Source organism: Clytia hemisphaerica, unplaced genomic scaffold (assembly GCF_902728285.1).
Source record: "Clytia hemisphaerica strain Z4C2 unplaced genomic scaffold, Clytia hemisphaerica genome assembly, whole genome shotgun sequence".
Taxonomy (NCBI): domain Eukaryota; kingdom Metazoa; phylum Cnidaria; class Hydrozoa; order Leptothecata; family Clytiidae; genus Clytia; species Clytia hemisphaerica.
This window is the reverse complement of record NW_027103851.1, coordinates 2,470,845-2,493,061: the sequence shown is the minus strand read 5'-3', so window position 1 is coordinate 2,493,061 and position 22,217 is coordinate 2,470,845. Positions and strand designations below refer to the sequence as shown.

The window sequence follows — 22,217 nt, the reverse complement described above, 5'->3', positions numbered from 1 at the left end:
TAATCTTCTACCCAGCAAAAATACCCTTTTCAGCAATGATGATTACTTAAAATAAAACAATATCTCTAGAAATGAAAAACTTATCCTCGTGAACGTGTAATATCTAACTTGCACGTCACAGTAAAGGCTGTCGAGGTTATTTTTTCCTTGAAACAATTTCACTGTTCATTCTACTTTTCTGTCATTCCCAAGATGAAATACATTGATCTTATTTACTTGTAGAGGCGCGCATCAAAGCCAACGTTAACTGAAAACCTCCAAACAGTAAGTTTAACATTTCACATTGTGCATCTCTGTGAACGTAAAACAAGACAAGACACTCCTTCCCAAGTGGGTATAGGCCCTGACCGAAGTCAAAGATCACTGCACAGAAAGCAGTCAACATAGAAAGGATACAAAAACCCGTCATAATTAACACTGCACTTTCCAACCATTATGCGAACTGTTTGATTTGTTTTATTTAGGTAATGCATGCCTAAATTTTCATTTAGGGGTTCATTCTTGTCTCAGATTATCTTACTTTCAATTTGCAATTTATCAAGGCTGTTTTATAACACCTGCTTTGAGAACTAAAGTAAGGGGTCATAGAGTTATTCAGCCGCTTGGCTTACGGTTTGGTATGCGGGCAAATTCCTCAAGAACTTTAAGTGAGGGGCAATATATTAGCTTTATTAGAAAAAGACGTGTGATTTTTAAAGCGTTCGAAGTGCTATTATTTGGTCCTGAATTGTATTCATAATATGCACCATTGCAATGTCTTCCACGGACCCAACATCTGATTGGTTGACGTATTGACTGATTTTACGTCACTTACAACCAGTCGGCTATTGGGTCCGTGATGTAATGTCATGAATTCTCGATCTTTTCCATTAAGGTGTTTTGTCAAGTAAAGGAGACAGCAACACGTGTGGCAGAATGTCAACGTGAATGCGGCCTGGACACGACAGTAGAAGAATACGTAGGTGGTCTACATCCAGGACTAATGGAGGTGGTTTATGAATGGGCACGTGGTATGCCCTTTAAAGATGTGATGAATCTGACTGACGTTTCTGAAGGTAAAACACATTGTTATGCGCACACGTTGTTGCATTTTGGTTTTGTTTTGTTATCCCTGTTATTCTGATACTTCAAGAAACTATTACTTTCTAAATTTCCTTTGCTGACACACAACCTTTTATAGACGTTATGAACGTTAGATGGATGTTATAGTAGTTGGTTTACTGATTGATTACACTAAAATCAAGAACAATTTTTGATTGTGGCAAATGCCATAATCCTTTTCTTCTTCGTTTCTAACTTCCACGACCACCAAATTGTAAGAAATTCATACCTACTGTGATCTTTAAAATATTTTCTAAGACTTGAATGGAATTTACGTCCCTCTTGCTTGGATACGAAAATTCTGGAAGATTTAATAGATTTCAGTTCTATTAGAATGGCTAGAGGGGCGATTTTGTGTCATTCTGATAAAACACTAAAAAGGTTAAAATCTAGAGAAAATTTATTAAGCTTTAAAAATGTCTATCATTTTCTGGCTGTAGCTATCATTGTTTTATAAATGTAGTTTTTGTTTATCTTCTCAGGGAATATCGTGCGATGCATCCAACGTTTAGACGAGTTGTGTCGTGACGTCAGAAAAGCGTCCCACGTGATCGGTGTCCAGATCCTTTGCGATAAAATGGAAGAAGGGATGAGTCTTATACGAAGAGATATTGTGTTCACTGCTAGTCTATATTTGGCTTCCTAAATAATTATTTTTAAAGTTTGTTCTTTTTCTATGTTTTTCTTTTCTGTTTTTTGTTATTTTTTTCTAACGTTTATGTTTTCTAATGTTTGTAACTTTGGACTAGGTTTGCTAATTCAGTCTTCACGATTGTTGATGCATCCTCTTAACTCTTTAATGACTAAATGAAATCAACCGTCACTCACAGTTATAAGTTCAAAAAGGTATGATATTTGATACTTAAAATGAAAGACTAATCCATAAAAGCATTTATGAAGAATAGTGAAGAAGGCCTTGTGACTTTTTGGAGCATCCCTGTGTTAAAAACCCGGTGGGACCCCCGCCCCACTTGAAAATTTGGCGAAAATTAGATGGGAACAATAGTACATCCCCACTGGGATTACGATAGATATTATCATTACAACTATGGGGAAAAGTTTCCCTTAGGGCACTGAGACAGGGATGTTTTGTGTGTGAGCCTCTGGGGCTACATAGGGCCAAATGTCAATGTTGGAATTTCAAGAAGAATTTCCAGGTACATAAGTTCCATTGAGGGTCACTTTCAACTTTATTCCCAGTTCCCCAAAGAATTTGTTTTGGCAATTTTGTTTTTTGTCACAACCTTTGTTTTGTACTTTTTAGGTAATGTTTTTATTGCAGTTCGGTTAAATGTATCGTAGTTAGGATATTATATGTCAAGTTGCATTATTTTTCAAATGATATTTTATTATTTTAAGTTCTCTTTATGTTTAACGCATAGGAAAGTCATTTTAGCATTTACTATGGATTCAATTAACCGAAAGATCTTTATTATTTATATTAAAAAAAGGATATTTTTTTGTTTCCGTTGTAAGGCAAGTTCTATCGAAAAATTTTCCCAACTATGATAACATTTTAAGTGGTAAAAAAATAAAAGAATTCTCGTAAATAAATCAAAAAAAATCAAAAAATTTAATTTATAAGTCAACACAAAAGGCAACAAAAGTCAAATGAAAATTCAAAAATGAAATTCGAGTACCTAAAGCCTGTGTGCTGATATTAATTTTGAATATTATTAGAGTTATATGCCGACTGCACATAAAATTTGCTTTCTGAAAATGATATTTACACCTTTTTCATATAGTCGAGTTACCATGGAAGTCGAATGAATTCTCACTTTCAAAAATTTATTTAAAAATATTGTACACTTGTAGCGTCCATGTTAAACATTTTTTTCTTTTCTCTTCATGTTGTAAATTCGATATGATAAGAAATAAGGTTGATTCTTAAATAATATGTTGAAAGCTTGTTTGTAGTAGTAGTGTTGGCGCATTGATTTGTTGGTGAGTTTCGACCAGCTTCTTGTTCTTTATTTACGCATATAGTTCTAGCTAAAAAAGGGAGAAAAATTCGAACCTTGTGAAACGTTCTAAACACCCTCTAGTCAGTTCCATCTAAGCTATAATTCAGCATCATACATACACAACAAAAATAACCACTTCATAAGCATATTATCTGATTATAACAAGCATAGGTTATGCTTGGATGATTTTGAAAGCATCTAAGCATTCATTATCCGACCATGGTTCAAACACTTGTTTACATGGTTCAAATTTTTGAACCTGCGAGGTGATCGTCGACCCCCGGGTAAAGTAAGAATACATACAAAAATACAAATTCCAAATTCAAAGTGTCTGAATTAGCTAAAGTAAATAAACTACACGAAAATGAACTTAGCGTCATATTGGTGGCGTCATATTCAGATTCGTAGCGTCATATTCATATTCAAATCGAAAGTGCTATCAAAAAGTGTTCTGGCCAACTTGGATCAAACTGTATGTGTTCCAATTATAGAACGGACGGATGCCACACCCATTGGTGACCTTTTAAAGAAAAAATAAAGTTTATGGCTATTTCTGTTCCTGAGATCGGATGCGGAACGTACTACATGGTGAAGTTTCCGAAAGTGTGGAAAAGTGGAATTCTAGTGTTCTGGCCAATTTGTTTCGAACTGTATGGGTTCCGATTATAGAACGGACGGATGTCACACCCATTGGTGACCTTTTAAAGAAAAAATGAAGTTTATAGCTATTTCCGTTCCTGAGATCGGATGCGGAACGTACTACATGGTGAAGTTTCCGAAAGTGTGGAAAAGTGGAATTCTAGTGTTCTGGCCAATTTGTTTCGAACTGTATGCATTCACGTCCTATACCTCCGTTTGTAGGAAATACTAATGGGGTGAAGGTACCATTTTCGACACTGTTCACACGTTCCTTGTAATGTCTCTTTTTTGGACCATTGAGCAGGTTGTTTTCATTGGTATCGCGACCTTCAGGATGTTTTTGTCGAAGGAGATTGATCGTTTGATCGTCCAGTGGTAGCACGCCTCCACTCATGTTGTTGGTGAGTAGTTTGATTGCCCGGTTAACATCGCCTTTTTCCATTTTTATCTTAAATTGCTTCGATAGAGCTTCAATAGTTTTCTATTCGACCGGCTTTGGTAATCTCGATTGAAGCGTATCGGCCTCTTTGACAAGAACTTCGATATCTCCTCTTCGCCATTGGAGCAGTCTCCTCTCTAATGCTTCGACGTGATCGTGGGCTTTGGAAGTTTTGCTTGGTTTCTGAAGAAGCAAAGCTGGCATTATATGGACAGCTTTCATCGATACAACTCCGAGAGGACTATCTTCGATCCATGCATTGAGTAGCCTTGTCACTTCTCGGATGAAATCTTTGCCTGTACGTCCACTCGGTAACTTGAAAAGATTTTTTCGCCAATAAACTATCTTTTCATAACTATTGTTTATCAGTCTCTCAAAGTCAGTTCCTTTGATATCTCCCCAGTAAAATCTCTCTGGGATTCGCTCGATGTTGTTTTGAGGTTGCGGTTCTGGTTCTGCTTCTGGTTCTGGTGGTAACTGGACTCGATCTGCGACTATTTTGCATTGTCTTTGATGTTGAAGAGCACCTCTAGCAGTACGGAACAGTTTTCCACACTTTACACATGGAACAGACGGTTCGTCTTGATGCGTACTGTTTACTGTGGCGGGATCACCGGCTTCTGCAATCATGGTTTTCTTCTAAATCAGCTTTTGAACATTTTTGTACTTGATTCTTTTTCAGCAATTCGTTGCGTGATCAAATTTTTCAATGTTCAAAAATAATTTTCACAAGATTGACAGTTAAACGTCCGCCATCTTGCGTTGCCACCGTCATTTTATAGCTATTTCCGTTCCTGAGATCGGATGCGGAACGTACTACATGGTGAAGTTTCCGAAAGTGTGGAAAAGTGGAATTCTAGTGTTCGAAGATAGAGGTCAAGTCTGGATACATAGGTCGAAAGAAGTCACAGTGGAATCGTAGAAATCGCGATAAGAATTGTTACTGTATTTTACTATTGTCAATGGTCGGTTGGTGGCTGAGTGCGACAGTTGATTTACGATAGAAATGCTGAAAATCATAAAATTTTATGTTTCCAATGAGCAAATATAGAATATCGCAATCGGTTGAAACAGAATGAAACAATATTGATAAATTACTTCAAGCGTATATGCAGTATCGAATGTTAGTGAATGTAATGAAAACTTTCGAATCCATTCGACTTTTTGTTAATGAAGACTGAAAATGACGACAATTTACGATAATTTGAAAATCAATGAATATAAGCTGCATTAGGGATAAGCGATACATCAATTGTAATAATTTCAAAATAGAAATACATATATCCACATGTGACTTATGATATCAACCAAAATGCATACCACATATAAAGATGAATCAATTCACTTGCAATGCACTACCATGTCAATTTCCATATTGTCTATTGTATTAACTCTGTGACAGTCTTTTTGATTTTTGAGTAGGCAAATGAAGAACAAAAAGAATACAAGAAAACGAAGAATATTATTTTGTTTTGAATATAATAATTATGAAAACAAAAGAAAAATGATTGCTGTAAAAATAGGAATAAATGATACAAAAATTAAAATAATACATTAAAGGCCATATCCATTACCCTGAGTATCAGAGGTTAAGTTTTCAAAGAATATATTAACCTCTGAAGACCAATAAAAGAAATTTTATCGCGCATGTGTCAATCTAATCACTGTAGAAAAAAATCAAAGATGAAGAGCAAATATTACCATATTAATATCTAGCAGAGGGGAATAAAAATATCAACTTTGAACTTCATCCAAGATCTTGGATGGTCGTCATGGTTCTGTCTTCGTTGATTGCGCGCTGAATAGAATCTCGATTCGTCGGCACAGCGTCAAAATATGATTTTGACCTGTGCTATTCACGGTACATATCCATAGGTATGTAAGCTTTCCTGACGAGATAGTAATCAATCAAAAAGAAATTAATGAAAGGCATTTTTCAACTAATTGTTCTTTGTTTATATATTTTTTTCTACCAAGAGACCTGGACCATCCATAAAAGACACGCGCATATATTTGGCCTATTTCTCACACCCTCCCCAACCCATCTGCAAAAGTCGAATTCAACAGAGCCCTTTTGGTTCATGCAGAAAATAGCCTTCCTCCCCAAAGAATAAATATCTTTTAAGAATAGTCTTAAAATGTAAGAAAACTTGCATAAAAATGAACGGAGTGGTGGGATGACCTTAATTTCGGGTTTCCACCAGAGTTAAACTCTAATCCTTAATTACATTTTTTTTTTTATTCATTTCATTTATTTCAAGTTACACGCTTTTTTTTTTATAAGAATACACTTTATAAGAATGTCCATGATGAAAATGGCCAAAAAAATTAGAATATGCTAAGAATATCACCATCATGGAGTTTTGCTTTTCAAGCAAAGAATGTCATTTTTAGAGCATTTTAAATTATAAATTGCCAATTACCCCCAAGTAATAAGAATGCTGTAAGAATATTTTAGGATGATTTTCCCAAAAAAGTTAAGAATATCCATGATGAAATGGATTTACACCATTCTTATAAAAAAAAAAGCGTGTAGTTTACCATAGATAAATAACTAATTTACACCAACAACAAAAAAAGATTGAAAAAATAGAGTTCAGTGAATTTTGCAAATATTACAAGTACAGAGATCTAAAAGTTTAAGCTTAAGCAAACTAGATTTAAACGTGGAAATATCTTTGGAATTCTTAAGGTCATCCGAAAGTTTATTCCACAAGATACTAGCTCGAAATGGGAAAGAGTTAAAGCCATGGCGTACCGTCAAGACTTTTTTACGGACTGAAAGAAGATTTTTGGAACGAAGTTACAAAATTCATCTTATCCAAAATCAAACGGGTACTGATTTCCTTTGATCAATTCAGACTGTTCATAAAGAGACACCTATGACAACAAACGAGGTGATTAATTTTTCAGTTAGGTCGAATTTGCTAAAGGAGCAAAGGGCTACTGTACCCTTTTTATTTGAGATAACGTTTTTTACTTCCTGCAATTTCGACCACTCAAAACTAATCATTAGAAAGTTTAAGTCATCCACCGCCCTAGTTTCCGAACCCACCCACCTTTGTCCAGCTGGAAATCGCCTCTAACAGGTATTTTAAGCTAGCATATGGTGCTCTTTCATTTTTCATTGAGACTGTGTGGCGATAATCGATTAGCTGAAACAAAAAAATTGATTGTAAAATATTACTGACTCCCAAAACAGTTGTCAAAGCGTTTACGACCCTTTGAATTTGGAGTTAATTGCAGCATGTTTGACAAAATTTAATTGAAAGTAATTATAACTCAGTCGTTTTTAAAAACAGTTCTCCAACAGTGGAGGCAGTTCTTTCATTTTATGCAAAAACCAAACCATTTCACTGGCTGCGTTTAGACCAGCCTGGCATTTGTAGTTGCTTGCAGTATTCTTTTGAATTCTATTGTTCCGCGCAATTGTTCGGTTTGTCAAATGCCTAATGATGCCAGCGTGTTGGCATTTCGTTGGCATTTGAAATGCCATTTTGAGCAAAGGAATCCCCTTTTCTGGCATTTCGAATTAAACAAAGGAACCAAAACAGAGAGAAAAAGTGACATTTCTGATTTTTTAAAGTATTTGCACGTTTTTTATTCAGTTCTTTCTATAGATTGTAAAATTTGCAAGATTTGCCACAGCCTAGCCCTACGGCAAAAAGTTTCAGTCCTAATGTCTGCAGTTTTTGAGAAATTCCATGTTTTTCATCCCTCATGAGCAAATGCCAAATTACAAATGCCAGTTGGTCTAAACGCAGCCACTGCTGATAAATGTTGATGCTCTGAATGCTATTTTATTGCAAACAATTCATTTTCGGTTTAATTGGTCATTAAGCCAAGAGAGTTCTACCCCTCTCTTGAAGAACAAAAGGTTTAATGACCAATTTTCGACGTTAAATCTGAAATCTTAATATGAAGCGATCAAAATCTGATGTTAAGCACGAATCTTCATTGTATATTTTTTACAACCCTTAGAAATTTATGAAAAGGACAATTGATGAGAACCATTTATCTATCTAGCGTAGTGAAAAAGCACCCATAGTCAGCGATAATTTGATTCCAGATAAGTCAAAGAAATGGGATGGAATAGAAAATGTGCTTCTTTGATTACCCGAAGTGTTCTGATCGTGTCTATTGAAAACTCTTTTGTTTTAGCTTTAATTTGGTCGTTACAAAAAGTTCAGAAAAAAACAGCTCGTCATGCGAAGAGGGCTGGTAACTATGCTGTGTTTATAAAAGTGGTTTTATGTTTTTCGTTTTTGATCCATTACTTTTTAAACTTTCAGTATCCAGTAACAAATTTTACACTAACTTGTAGTCTAAAAAATTCTCATCGCAATGATACCAAATTATTTCTAAAAAAATTGATAGAAATTCATCAAAGACAGATTTGATTTCTTATTTTCGTGCACTTTAGCTTTTAATCTAATTATGCGGTCATGGATACCGTTATGTCATTAGAATCGCTAGAAAATTCTGAGCAAGAAAATATAGGTATCTTTTGGTATAAAAGAGGTCTCCCAAAAATATAAGCCCCTAAAGTTTACGCATAATTTGGCCTGAAACAAAAGAATTTCGTCATACCACGCCGTACTTACCATGTAGTACGTTCCGCATCCGATCTCAGGAACGGAAATAACTGTAAACTTCATTTTTTCTTTAAAAGGTCACCAATGGGTGTGGCATCCGTCCGTTTTATAATCGGAACCCATACAGTTCGAAACAAATTGGCCAGAACACTAGAATTCCACTTTTCCACACTTTCGGAAACTTCATCATGTAGTACGTTCCGCATCCGATCTCAGGAACGGAAATAGCTATAAACTTCATTTTTTCTTTAAAAGGTCACCAATGGGTGTGGCATCCGTCCGTTCTATAATTGGAACACATACAGTTTGATCCAAGTTGGCCAGAACACTTTTTGATAGCACTTTCGATTTGAAAGTGAATATGACGCTACGAATCTGAATATGACGCTAGCTACCAACACGACGCTAAGTTCATTTTGGTATAAACTACACCGCCTTGTGATATTCCCCGCCTTCGCCCAAATTGTTTCTCCGCCCATTGTCAAAGTCGATCTGGTGGTAGATACAAGGCGGGCTTTACCTGAGCATACTATTATTTCACTCAATACTACGGTAACGTCATCAAGAAGTAATAACATTGTAATAATAATATAATATCATTCTTATGGGGGAGATGATGCAAGTGGCATAACACAATCGTAGTACACTGTCTGCACCCCAAAATGTGTGTGAACCCCAAAATGTAGGTTTTTGGTTTGACGTCCACTGAAATTTTTTCAACGTGTTTGCAGCCAGAAAACTTTGGAAATGGATAGCCTATGAATATATCAAGTTATCTAAATCGAATTCATCGTTTATTTTGATAATTTTCTTGCGAAACCAGAGATGTTTTTCCAAAGTGACGTCTGAATTTTCGGTCAAATTTTCAATCAAATAAAAATTGGTACACCAAGACTAAAAGATAAGTCCTAAAAACTAGGGTCGACTTTAAAGCCCTGTTTATCCTGAACATTGTGTCAAAATTTTATGCCGGTAGCTCAAACCCAATAAAAGATATGTCATTTTGAAGCACCCTCATTTTTCGAAATTTTGACAAAATTGACGTCAAAAACGTCAAAAAGTAGCAATTTTTCCGTGAAAAACGGAACTAAAACTGATTAAAATGCTACTTTAAAACACCAAGCGAAGCAAAACTTTTAGGTTTCTTTTGATAATTTGACAGAAGGTCTCCGGTTAAAAACTTTTTTACAAAAAAACATAAATTTTGATGTAATTTTTCTGCTTTTTTCTGCAAACACACAAAAATACACCTACATTTTGGGGTGCAGTAGAAAAGCAATTTAGATTTTTGACAATTTTTTGGATCAATTCCCTTATTTTTAAAATTTATGTCGATTCTGTGTTGTATTAGGTCTTACCATACAAAAAATCAACAAGATTTATTGATTTCACTAGAAGTTATACGGAAAAAGGCTAGCCTACATTTTGGGGTGCAGTAACTTTAAAAAATGAAAGTTCGGGCGTGAATAATTTTTATCAACAATGGTTTAAAATGGAATTATGCATTGGGAAAGAATCTTTAGGTGACAAATAAGTGTTATTAGGCTCATTTTTGTATTTCCAATGATTATTTGAGGCGTCAGAAAGAAAACAAAATTCATCGACATTTTGGGGTGCAGACAGTGTATAGTGTTTTCGAACCTCAGAATATAATCAGGCTGTACCCGCCTGTACACACAGCTAATTCAGCGAAAGAAAGTGAAAGTGTCAAGGTACAAGGAGTCAAGATCAAGAACCACCATCCCTGCCTGTCAGGCTGTGTCTGTTCTGTCCAGTCAGAGTCTTTCTTCAGGTTGACTTCCTGCCATCTATTGTCACAACCCCTTCAGGTATGTAGCTACTCATTTTAGAACATATTGCTATTTATTGGATTGTTAGTATTCAGACGATCTCAATCGAACGGAATCGATGATCGAACCAGTTGAACCAAATCGAACACAATCGACCGATTGAAATTCGATTGTCGAAGGCAATCGAATCTCAATCGAACGTCAAAATTCTGGGTAATTAATATTCGATTGGTTCGATTGTTGTTCGACTGGTTCTCGATTGTCGATTCCGTTTGATTGAGAGATCGTCTGGCTTTATTCTTGCAGATTCCCAACATCCAAGCTCTCAAACATCACAAGCTGAATGAAATTACTTTCGATTTTCCGTAGAAATTATGCGATGAACAATCCGGGGGTCAATGGAATCAACGATCGAACGCAATCGAACGTGATCTAATATCAATCAGTCCATCACAAACTGCCATATAAACAAAACTCAACATTCTCACAAAAGTTGTCTTTTTGATTTCCCAAACATTCGTCTAAAGCGTTCACTTCCACAATAATTTATGTATAATTGCAATTTCGGTCAGTCCACAGTCGGCTTCAACATATTTTTATTTACGTGACCGAAGTGCCTAGTAAAACAATCCGGGGGTAAGTGGCGAAAGAACACAGCAGATTATTTGTAAAGTAAAGAAATATCTTTTGGCATTGACGATCCAATATAATATATTATATTATATTTCCCTAATTCAAAAATCAAAAATTCATTTTTCATTCGCGAAAAATAAAAATAGGAAAATAATGAATTAATATTACATACTAAGACGCCCCCGTCTTTTACTCTCGTTTAATTCCCGATCTCGTAACGTGCAAAACGCCTGTCCCCGCCCAATATCCACCCAATCAGCTTAAATTCACTTTAATTGTACTTTGACTTTCAAAAAATAGTATCTAAAAATTATGAATTTACAATAATAACAAAAACAAAAAAATTTATACTTTATCAGTGAAATATTCAATAAATTCCAAGTTTCAATTTTCAGTGGGCGTTTTTCTAGTGCTTTTTGTTGATTGCGCAATTTTTGCGTCACACAAACTTTCTCGGCCGCTCGTAATAATTATGCATTGCCAAATTTGGTTCTCCATTATCAAGTCAGGATCGATGGTGACGTCACCTAAGCATAAAAAAGAAAGGATTTCGTCAGTTTTATGCATATATTAATTTGCGAGATATTCTATTCGCCGCGCGAGCGCACTTTTCGTAGACTAGTCGGAATACTTTCTTTTACTCGCAGGATTGATGGTAACTTTTCATCTTCGTTATTTTTAAAATGAAGCACAACCGAAAAAAAACGAAACTTCAGAAAGTTTCGTATTTCCAGTGAGTAAACGATTCTGACAATTAACAAAATTGATGATGATGATTTTTTTTCGGTCAGCCAAATGTCTCGTATTGGGGGTTCTAGTCTTGACCCCTAAGCCTACGCGAGATTGAAGCGTTTGGGTAAACGAGACAAAACTCCAAAAAAGCTGGTGTTTTGAAGCGCTTCCGTGTGATCGAAATATCGCTGTTTGTGACGGACTGTCAATCAAATCTGAAAATTGCAGTAATATTCGATTGAGATTCGATTGCGTTCGACAATCGAATTTCAATCGGTCGATTGCGTTCGATTTGGTTCGATTGGTTCGATCGTCGATTCCGTTCGATTGAGATCGTCTGGCAGTATATATGTATCGTAAAAGTGTGTAAAAGTGTATAAAAGTTTGGTCTCTAGCTAACTCTAAGGGGCCGTCGACAAACGACTTTCCTTTTTTTTTAACGGCCTGAGGCCGTTAAGGTTCAGACCATCTCACCCCTACGTCTTAGCGGCCAAAAAAATTCTTCTGTAACTGTTACACCCCTGTCTCAGTGCCCCGGTGGCATGGTTTCAGTACATGATTTTTTTCAGTACATGGTTTCAGTACATGATTTTTTCCTACGTCACTGCAGTAATCAAATTTTTATTGCACTCATTTGTAATCATCCTAAATGGCTTGGGAATTCAAGAACTGTTTTTTATTGTCGCTGTCTTTATTCAATTTATATCTCAATTCACAAATGAGTGCAATAAAAATTTGATTACTGCAGTGACGTAGGAAAAAATCATGTACTGAAACCATGTACTGAAAAAAATCATGTACTGAAACCATGCCACCGGGGCACTGAGACAGGGGTGTACTGTTAAATAAATATTATAATCATTAGAACAATAAAGATGGAATTTTTTAATCCAAAAAGAAATATTTAGAGACTAACAAAAGCCTTTTAGAAATTTGTTCTTAAAGACATAGCATATTTTGTTTCCATGCCATTAAAAAACTCCACAAAGACGGAGTACACACATCAAACTTTCAAAACACGCAAACTGAAAGCAGTAATTCTGACGTCACACATCATCAATGTTTTGATTTGATCATTTGGCGGCTCTATTCCCAGGAGAATAATTTACCGTCAGCCGAATAAGGATTATTTTTTACCTTCGCGGGTGATTTTTCAGTTTGAGTTTATGTCTAATGTTATGGTCTTTTGAAGTGCTTGTTCTAAGAGATGAGTGAATATAATTGTTTTTAGTTTTCAAGAGAAGCAAATTTAATCTTTCCTCTACAAGATTACACTTTAATATAATACCAATTATGCATGTAAGGTTTATATTAATACTTTCTTTTTGCATATGTTTTGCATACTTTCTAAGGGAATTTCACCGCGGCAATTCGGCCACCATAATTTTTGCATACAATTCAACATGGTGGACGGAAAGGCGAAAAGGTCTATTGTGATTCGATTGGGCCAATAAATAAGGTCAATAAATGAAAAGTTTTTTGCAAGTCGCGCTGGCGAGGGGAGTGCTCTTTTAGTGAACTAAACTTACCTTGCAAAACCAAGTGGATATTCAATGAAGCAAACAAATCAAAACTGGCCAAGAACCTGTATTTTATAATTTGCCGGTCACATTGACTTTAGAGGTTCCTTGAATTGGTGGATGGCCGAATCGCCATCCCATGTTTTGTCAGATAGTCCCAAGTTAGAGCCTTTGACAGTAGAGATGGGAATAATAGGAAGGTCGGAATCACTGATAGACAAAATACTTTTTCCTCTCTGATCATTAAGCAAAGAAAAAAAGATTCCATCAGCAAGTTATTTCTAACTCCAAAGAAGGGTGTCAGAATTGGAAGAGAGATGTCGATATTAAAAGAGGATGTCGATATTAGACCAAGTTACGGTACGCAGACGGAGAAGATTTTTATTCCAATGTGATAAATTAAAGGTACCTAAATAGTTGTTTAGGAGAATGTAACGGTCTATTGAATAACAAATTATTCCTTGTTGTTGCAAATAGGTACATCCAGTAGATGACTGACAGTTAGTCACACTAGGAAATCAAGCTTTCAGAAAAAACAACATCAGTCATCTACATGATGTATTTGCAACAACAAGGATGAGAGTTACCTGAATCAAGTTCAAGTTCCCAAAACAATTAATTAAAACTTGAAAACTTAAAATGAGACAAAATGACCGACAACGATTTCTGGGAAATAGCCTATTCAGCAGTGCGCTGATCTAGGTGGGTTCCGTCTCCCCCATAGATCTTTTTCGTTGGAAGTTGATCTTTAAAATTAGTTTTTCAAGGTTGGCTTGGCTCAAATTTTGGGCAATTTCTCATAGTTTTTGAAAATGTTGATTTCATTAAAAAGCACCAGGTTATTTTTCCATAAATCTCTTTAGAAGTTTTACGGCGCATTTTTTGCTTGCAAGTAAAGTAAATGATATAGCGCTGTAAATAGTAAATAGTAAATAGTTTGTAAATAGTTCTTTTTATGATGAAATACGAGATTTGTTTCCTATTAGTTAAGATTTTATGGTAAATTTTCATCTAGTACTTACTTGAAAACAACGTTTGGTTTCAAATCAAAACTCTAGAGTTTTAGAAATAAATTAGATTTGAAACTAAATTTGATAACATCAAAGTTTAGATAGAAATATGTTTGGTTGAGGTCTTAATATTTTATCACTCTTCATGTTAAATAAAAAGGTATGTAACTTAGTCAAATAATGTTCATCTTACAAAAGTGAGTTAAACAGCACAAATAATTGACCTAAAACACTAACCAGGGGGTCATGTAGTTACAGTACTACGTGACACTAACACACTTACTATGGGTGGTAGTCTAATTTCAGTTCTGATTTTATATCCCTTGTTCATTCATTCAAACCCTTTTCAACAAGAACTATGTCAATGGAATACTGTATCATTGCCTTGAAAGCTTTAAAAATGGAAAGAAATTACTAATTTGTTAGAATTTCCAATTTTAGGGAAGAAAGGCTTCCAAAGGATGGGGTATGAAGAATTTTAGCTGAAAAGTAGTTACTACAGATATTTAATAACTTCAATCAAATGGTTGTGGTATAGAATTGTTGGCTTCAAAAAAAACTTACTACTGATGATGTCTTGTAATAACTGCATGACCCCAAACGACCCCCCCCGGACTAAATGTTAACAAAAGAGAGAATCTGTCAAATGTGCTTTTTTGAAGAAAAATTGAAATTTTCTTTTTGTCATTTTAGATTAAGATGATGTAACAGAGGATAATGCAACAAATAATCAAAAAACTTTAAAAAGAAGACAGACGAGAATAGGACAAAAATGGAAAATCTTTGGCAAAACTACACACAAAAGTTTACAGCCAGTGTTCAATATATTCCTGTCCGTGGACCAATCACTATCCACCAGAAAGTTTTCTTTTTGATCGGTATCGCAGCCATTGTTGTTTATGTATCAAGATTGTTGAAAAGCTTCAAAAGGACAGGAAGAGGTAAGTCGTAGGGATTGGCTAGTTCTGTACAGCATGATTACATGGGTACTTTAGTTGATGATCATGTCTCGATTGATGCTCTAGACTTGGCCTCATTGTTGTGAATGACATGGCTAGATACTCTAGTATCAGTTATTTAAAAAAAAGTTAGTTCTGTACTATGTGTTTAGAGAACACCATACAACATTATCTCACAAAAAAATATGAAGTTGATAAAAACTTATGGAATTTTTATAAAATATATTACACTTTTTTTCCTAACATCCAACAAGAACAGGCTATTTTTTCTATCACTAGAATCGAATAAAGTTGCTGAAAATCTTGAAGAGAATGATTCGTCCTCCTCAATCTCCATATCAATTAAAGACGAAGCAACACCACAAACACCCCCTCAACCACCAAAACCTCGTCATCCAACTGTTACACACGACATTGCTTTAAGACATGTCTGCATGGTTTTCCTTGTGTTATGCTACTACTTTCTATGTGACTATTGGCACTACTTCCCTCGAGCTGAACGTATCTACAATAGAGATTTGTTCTTCTTCCTTATTGCTGTGTTGTTCATTGTCAATGCCGTGTATACTGGTCATCTGGCACCTGATGGTGGGAACCATGATAAGCTTCTGAATCGTGACCAGACTGAAGAATGGAAAGGTATGGATGTCTCTTTGTCTTATGAAATTTGTGGAATGTTTTTTCAAACCCGTTTTCCACTTCGAGGATGCATTGGTGTTCTTTTTGTAGCTTTGAAATTATAATGAATCTCCCCTTGGAAACTTTCACATTTTTGTATCATTCCTTGTTTAACAATTATCAGGTGTGTGGAGCGACTTCAAATAAGCAAATTTATTCAATCTTATTCACTTTATTTGTTAAAGGTTGGATGCAAGTGATGTTTGTATGGTATCATTATTATAAAGCTGCAGAAACATATAATATGATCCGTATATTCATTGCATGTTACGTTTGGATGACTGGGTTTGGTAAGGATTTATTCCGTAAAAATCATTTATCAGGGAAAAAGTTCAGGGCTAAGTGACGTATTTTTTGAGGGAATAGCTAAAGTTATCTAGTCCGGTGGAATCGGTGTTTTATATGGACAACAATCTGAGAGTTTCTGATAATCTGCTATTAAGATACTGTACCCATCGATGCACTAATGGGAAAAAGGTACGGGGACCTTTTGGTTATTCTGACTATTAAAATAAAGATTTTTTGAACAAGACATTCTTCCCAAGCACTTATGATATTGCGTCAAGAATAAAACTGCTTAATGTTTTTAATACTTTCTTTCATTTTTCAGGAAATTTCTCGTTTTATTGGATCCGTAAAGACTTTTCATTGCGTCGTATTTTCAACAGTTTATTTCGATTGAATTTCCTTGTTCTTATCACTTGCATGGTCACAAATAACCCATACATGTTGTACTATATATGTGCCATGCATACATTCTGGTATTTATCGGTTTACGCCATGATGCGCCCTTTCCACCAATACAACGAGAATCCTAAAGTGATGGGATTCAAATTCTTGGTATATTTTTTGGTTGTTTTTATCATTTTTGATGTACCTGGTGTTGCAACTACGCTTTTTCGACCGTTCGGTTGTGTTTTGAATTTCAAAGATTCGATTCACGAATGGGTGTTTCGAAGCACATTGGATCATTACGCGACTTTATTTGGAATGCTTTGCGCGTATTTTCATCCGAATACTGAAGCTTCCTTGAGACATATTAACGCGTCTTCAAAATCACACTTCATCATAACTTCAATATCAATCGTTGTGTTTGGCGTGAATTATATTTGGTACAAGAATGTTTTCGTTTTGAACAAATTCGCATATAATAAACTACACCCGTATACATTTTTCATACCCATGCTATCGTATATCTTTTTACGTAATTCGTACCCACTTCTACGACGTTGGCATTGCGGACTGTTTGGCTATCTTGGCAAGATCACACTCGAGACTTATATCTCTCAACTACATATTTATCTCATTCAAGATGCAAAAGGTTTACTGGTCTACTTTAGAGGGTATCCGATGTTAAACTTTTTGGTCAATTCAGTGATTTACATTTTCATGTCGAATGTTTTATTTAAAGCAACTTTATCTTTGAATGCATATATTTTTCCGGCTGACTATCACAAAATGTTGAAGAATATTAGTAAGATCTTCGTTGGATTTTTGGTAGCATACATGTTAGTTGCTGTCCTTAGCTTTATATGATAATTTTAAAGACTTAGAAACTTATGATTTGGTGATTAGTTTGCAATACAATGAATGGTCCTTTAAAGGCTTAATGAATAACATTCGCTTTGTTTTGAAACGATTCAACCAGTGAGGGTAAAAATAACAGATTGAAACTCGATAGGGATTGATATTCTCATATTTTTGGGGGGTTTGAATTTCATTATTTTGAAGTCAAAATTCAGTGGGGATGGAAAAATTTACAATATTTTGTAGTGAAGATTTGTTAGTTGATTATTTTCAGCGGGGAGGGGGGGGCTGGAGTATAATTTTTCACTTGGGAATTTATTTTTGCCAATTTTCCGCCCTACCGGGTCTGTATAGAGTGTGTTTTTATTTTCGTTTTCATTTTTTCGAAAATCTGTAATCTGGTTGAAATTCCTCAAAAATATCTTTCGAACGATTTACAATTTTTTAATTTTATAGAATAAAAGTATAAATGAATGTCGAGGAAAAATTAGAAAATGGATTTATATAGGTGTTTTATTTTCAGATTTTATGCAAAAAAATTTAAATTCATATTAATATAATAGATTTATAAAATATTATATTATTAATACAAAGAGATATAGTTATAATGACCGTAGAGAAAATAGAATAATTTATGCTATAAATAGTTTTTAAGTTTTAAATTTTTAATTTTCAGCTATTTAGATGTTTTATTGTTTTATCGATTTATAGAGTATCACTTTCTAAAAGAAAAACTATTCAACAAATATATTATTTCTCATGGAAAAATAAATTTGAAGGCTAACGACAATTTTTTCGGGCTAGTGACTAAATTCTCCAACCAAATTTTTCCTCGATAAATTTCTCATTTCCAATGAAGGTCATTCGGCCCATTCGAGAAACCACAGCGTCTTTCCCACAGGCATTGCGATCTTTGTCAATGTTTCTAGAAAGGATATGATACCGGGTGTGCCACAAATAAGTTACCCTCTTTGATTTGATATTGTAGGCAGTAGAAAAGAGATTATTCAAAGATTATTTCGGAACCATTCAGAGGAAAGCCTAACTTAAAATTTGGTGTATTACTTTTTGATTTTACTTCATTAGTTCAAAAGTTATGTTAAAAAACCTAAAATATCAATTTTAAAAAATGACAGAAAAAGGCTAAAAACGAGTGTATTAAATTGATTGTAATAAATAGGGGCCGAAAACGATTTTATGCATCAGGAAATGTATTTCCATTTGTAAAAAGCACTTATTTACAAGACTATGCATCCCTGTAAATATATTTTATCATCTGTGAATCGAGATGAGCTGCAACAGTTCAAACGAAGCATTTTTCTCAAAACTTTCACCTTCTCCACCTTTCTCAACGATGATGCACACACAGAAAACTTTTGGAAACTCTTGGGAAGATGTTGAAAATTTTGTGGGGTTTGAAGCATTCGGCATCTTATTCTTGTTTATGCCCAAGGGAAAAACAGAAGTCAAAAAAATCAATAGAGATAAGGAAAACATAAAGAGTGTTACAAGGAGCAAGACTTTGTACTTTAATGTTTTGGTAAAAGAGAAGTCGTTTCTCTCATAAGTTGATACCCTTGTTTTTAGCCTTTTTTGGGCAATTTTTTAGATTTAAATTTTAGGTTTTTGAACATAACTTTTGAACCAATGAAGTAAAATTAAAAAGTAATACACCAAATTTTAAGTTGACTTTCCTCTGAATGATTCCGAAACAATATTTAAAAAATCTTTCTGCTACTACCTACAATATCAAGTCAAAGAGGGTAACTTATTTGTGGCACACCCGGTATATATATTCGTTTAGAGAGATTATATAAAAGCGAAAAGAAAGCGTAATTTTTGGCTGCAAATTTTATAACAAAAGACGTGACTGTCTTATATATTTTTGTGTTAAAAGCTGTACAACCTTTATCAAATCGGAAAAAAATTGTATGTCCCGAGCTGGCACTCCACATTATTCTTATTTTGACAAAATTAGACCTTTATTTTAAATATAAGCCCCAATCGGGTGGGATTAAAGCATAGCCCCTTGAACGGGGAGTGTGCGTTTGAAAGTCCTGTATCTCGGACCGTACCGAGTTTGGTCCATTAGTAATCCCATTTCCGTAGAAGAAAACGCCCTTTGTAGTTGCCTCTGAGCCCAATGCACGTTTTTCTACCTATATTTTTGTCTCAGGGCTGCGGCCGCTTAGCAGTCTAACTTGATTTTTGAAATTTGCAAACCTGGGCAGTCATTTTCCATTTTAGATTATCTAAAAAGCTTTTCCCTTATAAGACAGCGGATTAAGAATTCCAGAAAATCATTACATGTGTAAAAAGCAATTGCCTTCTCGAAATTTCTAAAACTTCTAATTCTATTAAGATACGCACCACCAAAAACTGCAAATACATCTGACCAGGTGATCACCATTGTAAATCAGATTTGATAATCAGCAAACTGTTTTCAACGATCGATAGGTGCAATATCTAGATACTGAAAGTAGGCAATATTTAGTAACACCAGAAGTAATATTGGGAACGCTTTAAAATACTTTGTGAACTTTCGCTCGTAAATTGCAAAAAATTAACCGAAGGGTTTTTTCATGTACGTTTTTCTGAAATTTTCTTAAATATAAGTAAAGCTCTGTAATTCAACGGCATTCTAGTTTCCAGGTCTCTAGAGAGCTAGGTGAGATATAGCGAGCGTGGGCGGCACAGTGAATCATTCCATAGCAAGCTGTCGTGGTAAGCGCACACGTGTACAACAAACCTTCTTGAACAGAAGGATTTCATTTTAAAAGAGTATATTTTACAATTTCTGATAAAAGAATTGTAAAACATATTCTAAATTCTTGAAGTACAATTTCTTTCCTTTTTCTTTTAGAAGTGAATCTAAATCTAGGAATTCTCCTCTCTGAGAAAAATGGCTGATATACAAGATATTTTAAAAGGACTTGAGACATCATCTCCAAGAAGAAAACGAAGTTATACTAGTTCTGACTCATCATCATCATCTGACTCCGACAACAGCAGCAGTGGTTCATCGAGTTCATCTTCATCTGATAGTTCCTCAAGCGATCATTCAAAACAAAGAAAAAAGAGGAGGAGAAGAGAAGAACATTTGAGTGACAGTGATGCTTTATCTATTCATGCAGGGGAAACCCCTGATAAAAATGGTAGCCAAAGTAGCTACAAAAATGACAGCCAAAGTGCTGCTGAAAAGAAAAACAACGAAAGTGTTGGTAAAGAAGAAACTTCTCTTGACTTATACTCTAATCTCAACCTTGTGAGCACAGAAGAGAAAAAGGGCGAAAAAATCGATGATGGTTGGGCTAAAATAATAGACTAGCCGTATTGTATAAGGGTTGCGAAGCGATCCAGACTCCACCTCAATTCGCAAGTTGCTAGCAAGATAAGCAATAAGAGACGCTCTAAAAATCCCTCTAATAAAGCCGCTATAGAGACAGGGTCGTAAGAGCCTTAATGCACCAAACACAAGGAGATTAGTCGAACGATCGAACATTTTTATTCGAATCACGAATCGTCTGTCGAAATCATCAAAACATAAAAATAAAACAAAAACAAAAATGTACAAAGATGGCTTCTTGTTGGGCAGTTTTGATTTATTTCTTGACAAATTTGACAAATTTGATTACCTCCGTACTTCTTTATCATAGAATATCCACTTAGTTTTGCAAGGTAAGTTTCGTTCACTAAAAGAGCACTCCTCCCGCCCGCTCGCCCGCGCGACTTGCAAAAACCTCTCATTAATTGACCTCATTTGATACTTGATACTTTTGCTGTTAAAATTCAAGGGATGATGAAGATCCTTTCTGTCAACGTTCAAACTAATTTTTTTCTATTTAACAGCAAAATAAACATTTAAAACCGAAGAACCACTGCTTAGATTGCTTAGATGCGTGCCGCCCGCGCGGCAATTTGATCAACTTCAGAGTCAAGTCCGTGTTTCGGCTTCCGGCAATTTTGTTGCTGTTCACTGTTAGGGTACACCATTTTAAAACGGCATTTTTCGCAGTCCTAGCTACCAAACCGAGAAAGTTTTTGTGGCTTCAAGCCAAACCATTCAAGGTCATTTTGATAAAATCATCGGTTTGAAGATGTGATTTATATAGCAAATTTTATAGCAAATTTTCGCTTGGGATAGATGTTAAAGGTACGTGCACAATATAGCAAAACTGCTTCGCTCATAAATTCGCTTCGCAAAAATCCCTCTAATAAAGCCGCTATAGAGACAGGGTCGTAAGAGCCTTAATGCCCCAAACAAACCACATAATCCATGGCGGCACAGCACCCGCCGCCCGCCCGCCGCGCATCGCTCTTTTTTTTCCTTCTAGTTATTCTAGTGTAAATGGTACCTTAATAAAATCGAACGATATTAGTCGAACGATCGAACATTTTTATTCGAATCACGAATCGTCTGTAGAAATCATCAAAACATAAAATTAAACAAAAACAAAAATGTACAACGATGGCTTGTTGGGCAGTTTTGATTTATTTCTTGACAAATTCGACAAATTTGATTACCTCCGTACTTCTTTATCATAGAATATCCACTTGGTTTTGCAAGGTAAGTTTCGTTCACTAAAAGAGCACTCCTCCCGCCCGCCCGCGCGACTTGCAAAAACCTCTC

The 22,217-nt window shown here is 35.1% G+C and overlaps 3 protein-coding genes across 3 annotated transcripts in view; all 3 read left to right on the top strand.

Moving 5' to 3' along the window:
* LOC136807778 (superkiller complex protein 2-like) overlaps positions 1-2,544 on the top strand; it is a 28,737-nt gene extending 26,193 nt beyond the window's left edge. The window contains exons 22-24 of the mRNA XM_067064402.1: positions 223-264; positions 875-1,055; positions 1,584-2,544. Of these exons, the coding sequence (XP_066920503.1) occupies positions 223-264; positions 875-1,055; positions 1,584-1,747 (387 nt within the window). The 3' untranslated portion in view covers positions 1,748-2,544. The remainder of the gene's footprint in view (positions 1-222; positions 265-874; positions 1,056-1,583) is intronic.
* A 7,556-nt stretch (positions 2,545-10,100) lies between these two features.
* Positions 10,101-18,360, top strand: LOC136807777 (uncharacterized). The gene is made up of 5 exons (XM_067064401.1): positions 10,101-10,567; positions 15,117-15,364; positions 15,662-16,021; positions 16,246-16,350; positions 16,671-18,360. Exons 2-5 carry the CDS (start codon positions 15,196-15,198, stop codon positions 17,594-17,596), a joined length of 1,560 nt encoding a protein of 519 aa, XP_066920502.1. The 5' UTR covers positions 10,101-10,567; positions 15,117-15,195; the 3' UTR covers positions 17,597-18,360.
* A 2,129-nt stretch (positions 18,361-20,489) lies between these two features.
* Positions 20,490-20,915, top strand: LOC136807838 (protein FAM133B-like). The gene has a single exon (XM_067064460.1). It carries the CDS (start codon positions 20,490-20,492, stop codon positions 20,913-20,915), a length of 426 nt encoding a protein of 141 aa, XP_066920561.1.
* Positions 20,916-22,217: the final 1,302 nt, after the last annotated feature.

Excerpts from the sequence above, each read along its gene's own strand:
- LOC136807777 (XM_067064401.1), top strand. The coding sequence starts at position 15,196 with ATGGAAAATCTTTGGCAAAACTACACACAAAAGTTTACAGCCAGTGTT. Across the intron at positions 15,365-15,661 it reads CTTCAAAAGGACAGGAAGAG|AATCGAATAAAGTTGCTGAA; the intron begins GTAAGTCGTAGG and ends TTCTATCACTAG. Across the intron at positions 16,351-16,670 it reads CGTTTGGATGACTGGGTTTG|GAAATTTCTCGTTTTATTGG; the intron begins GTAAGGATTTAT and ends TTCATTTTTCAG.
- LOC136807838 (XM_067064460.1), top strand. The coding sequence starts at position 20,490 with ATGGCTGATATACAAGATATTTTAAAAGGACTTGAGACATCATCTCCA.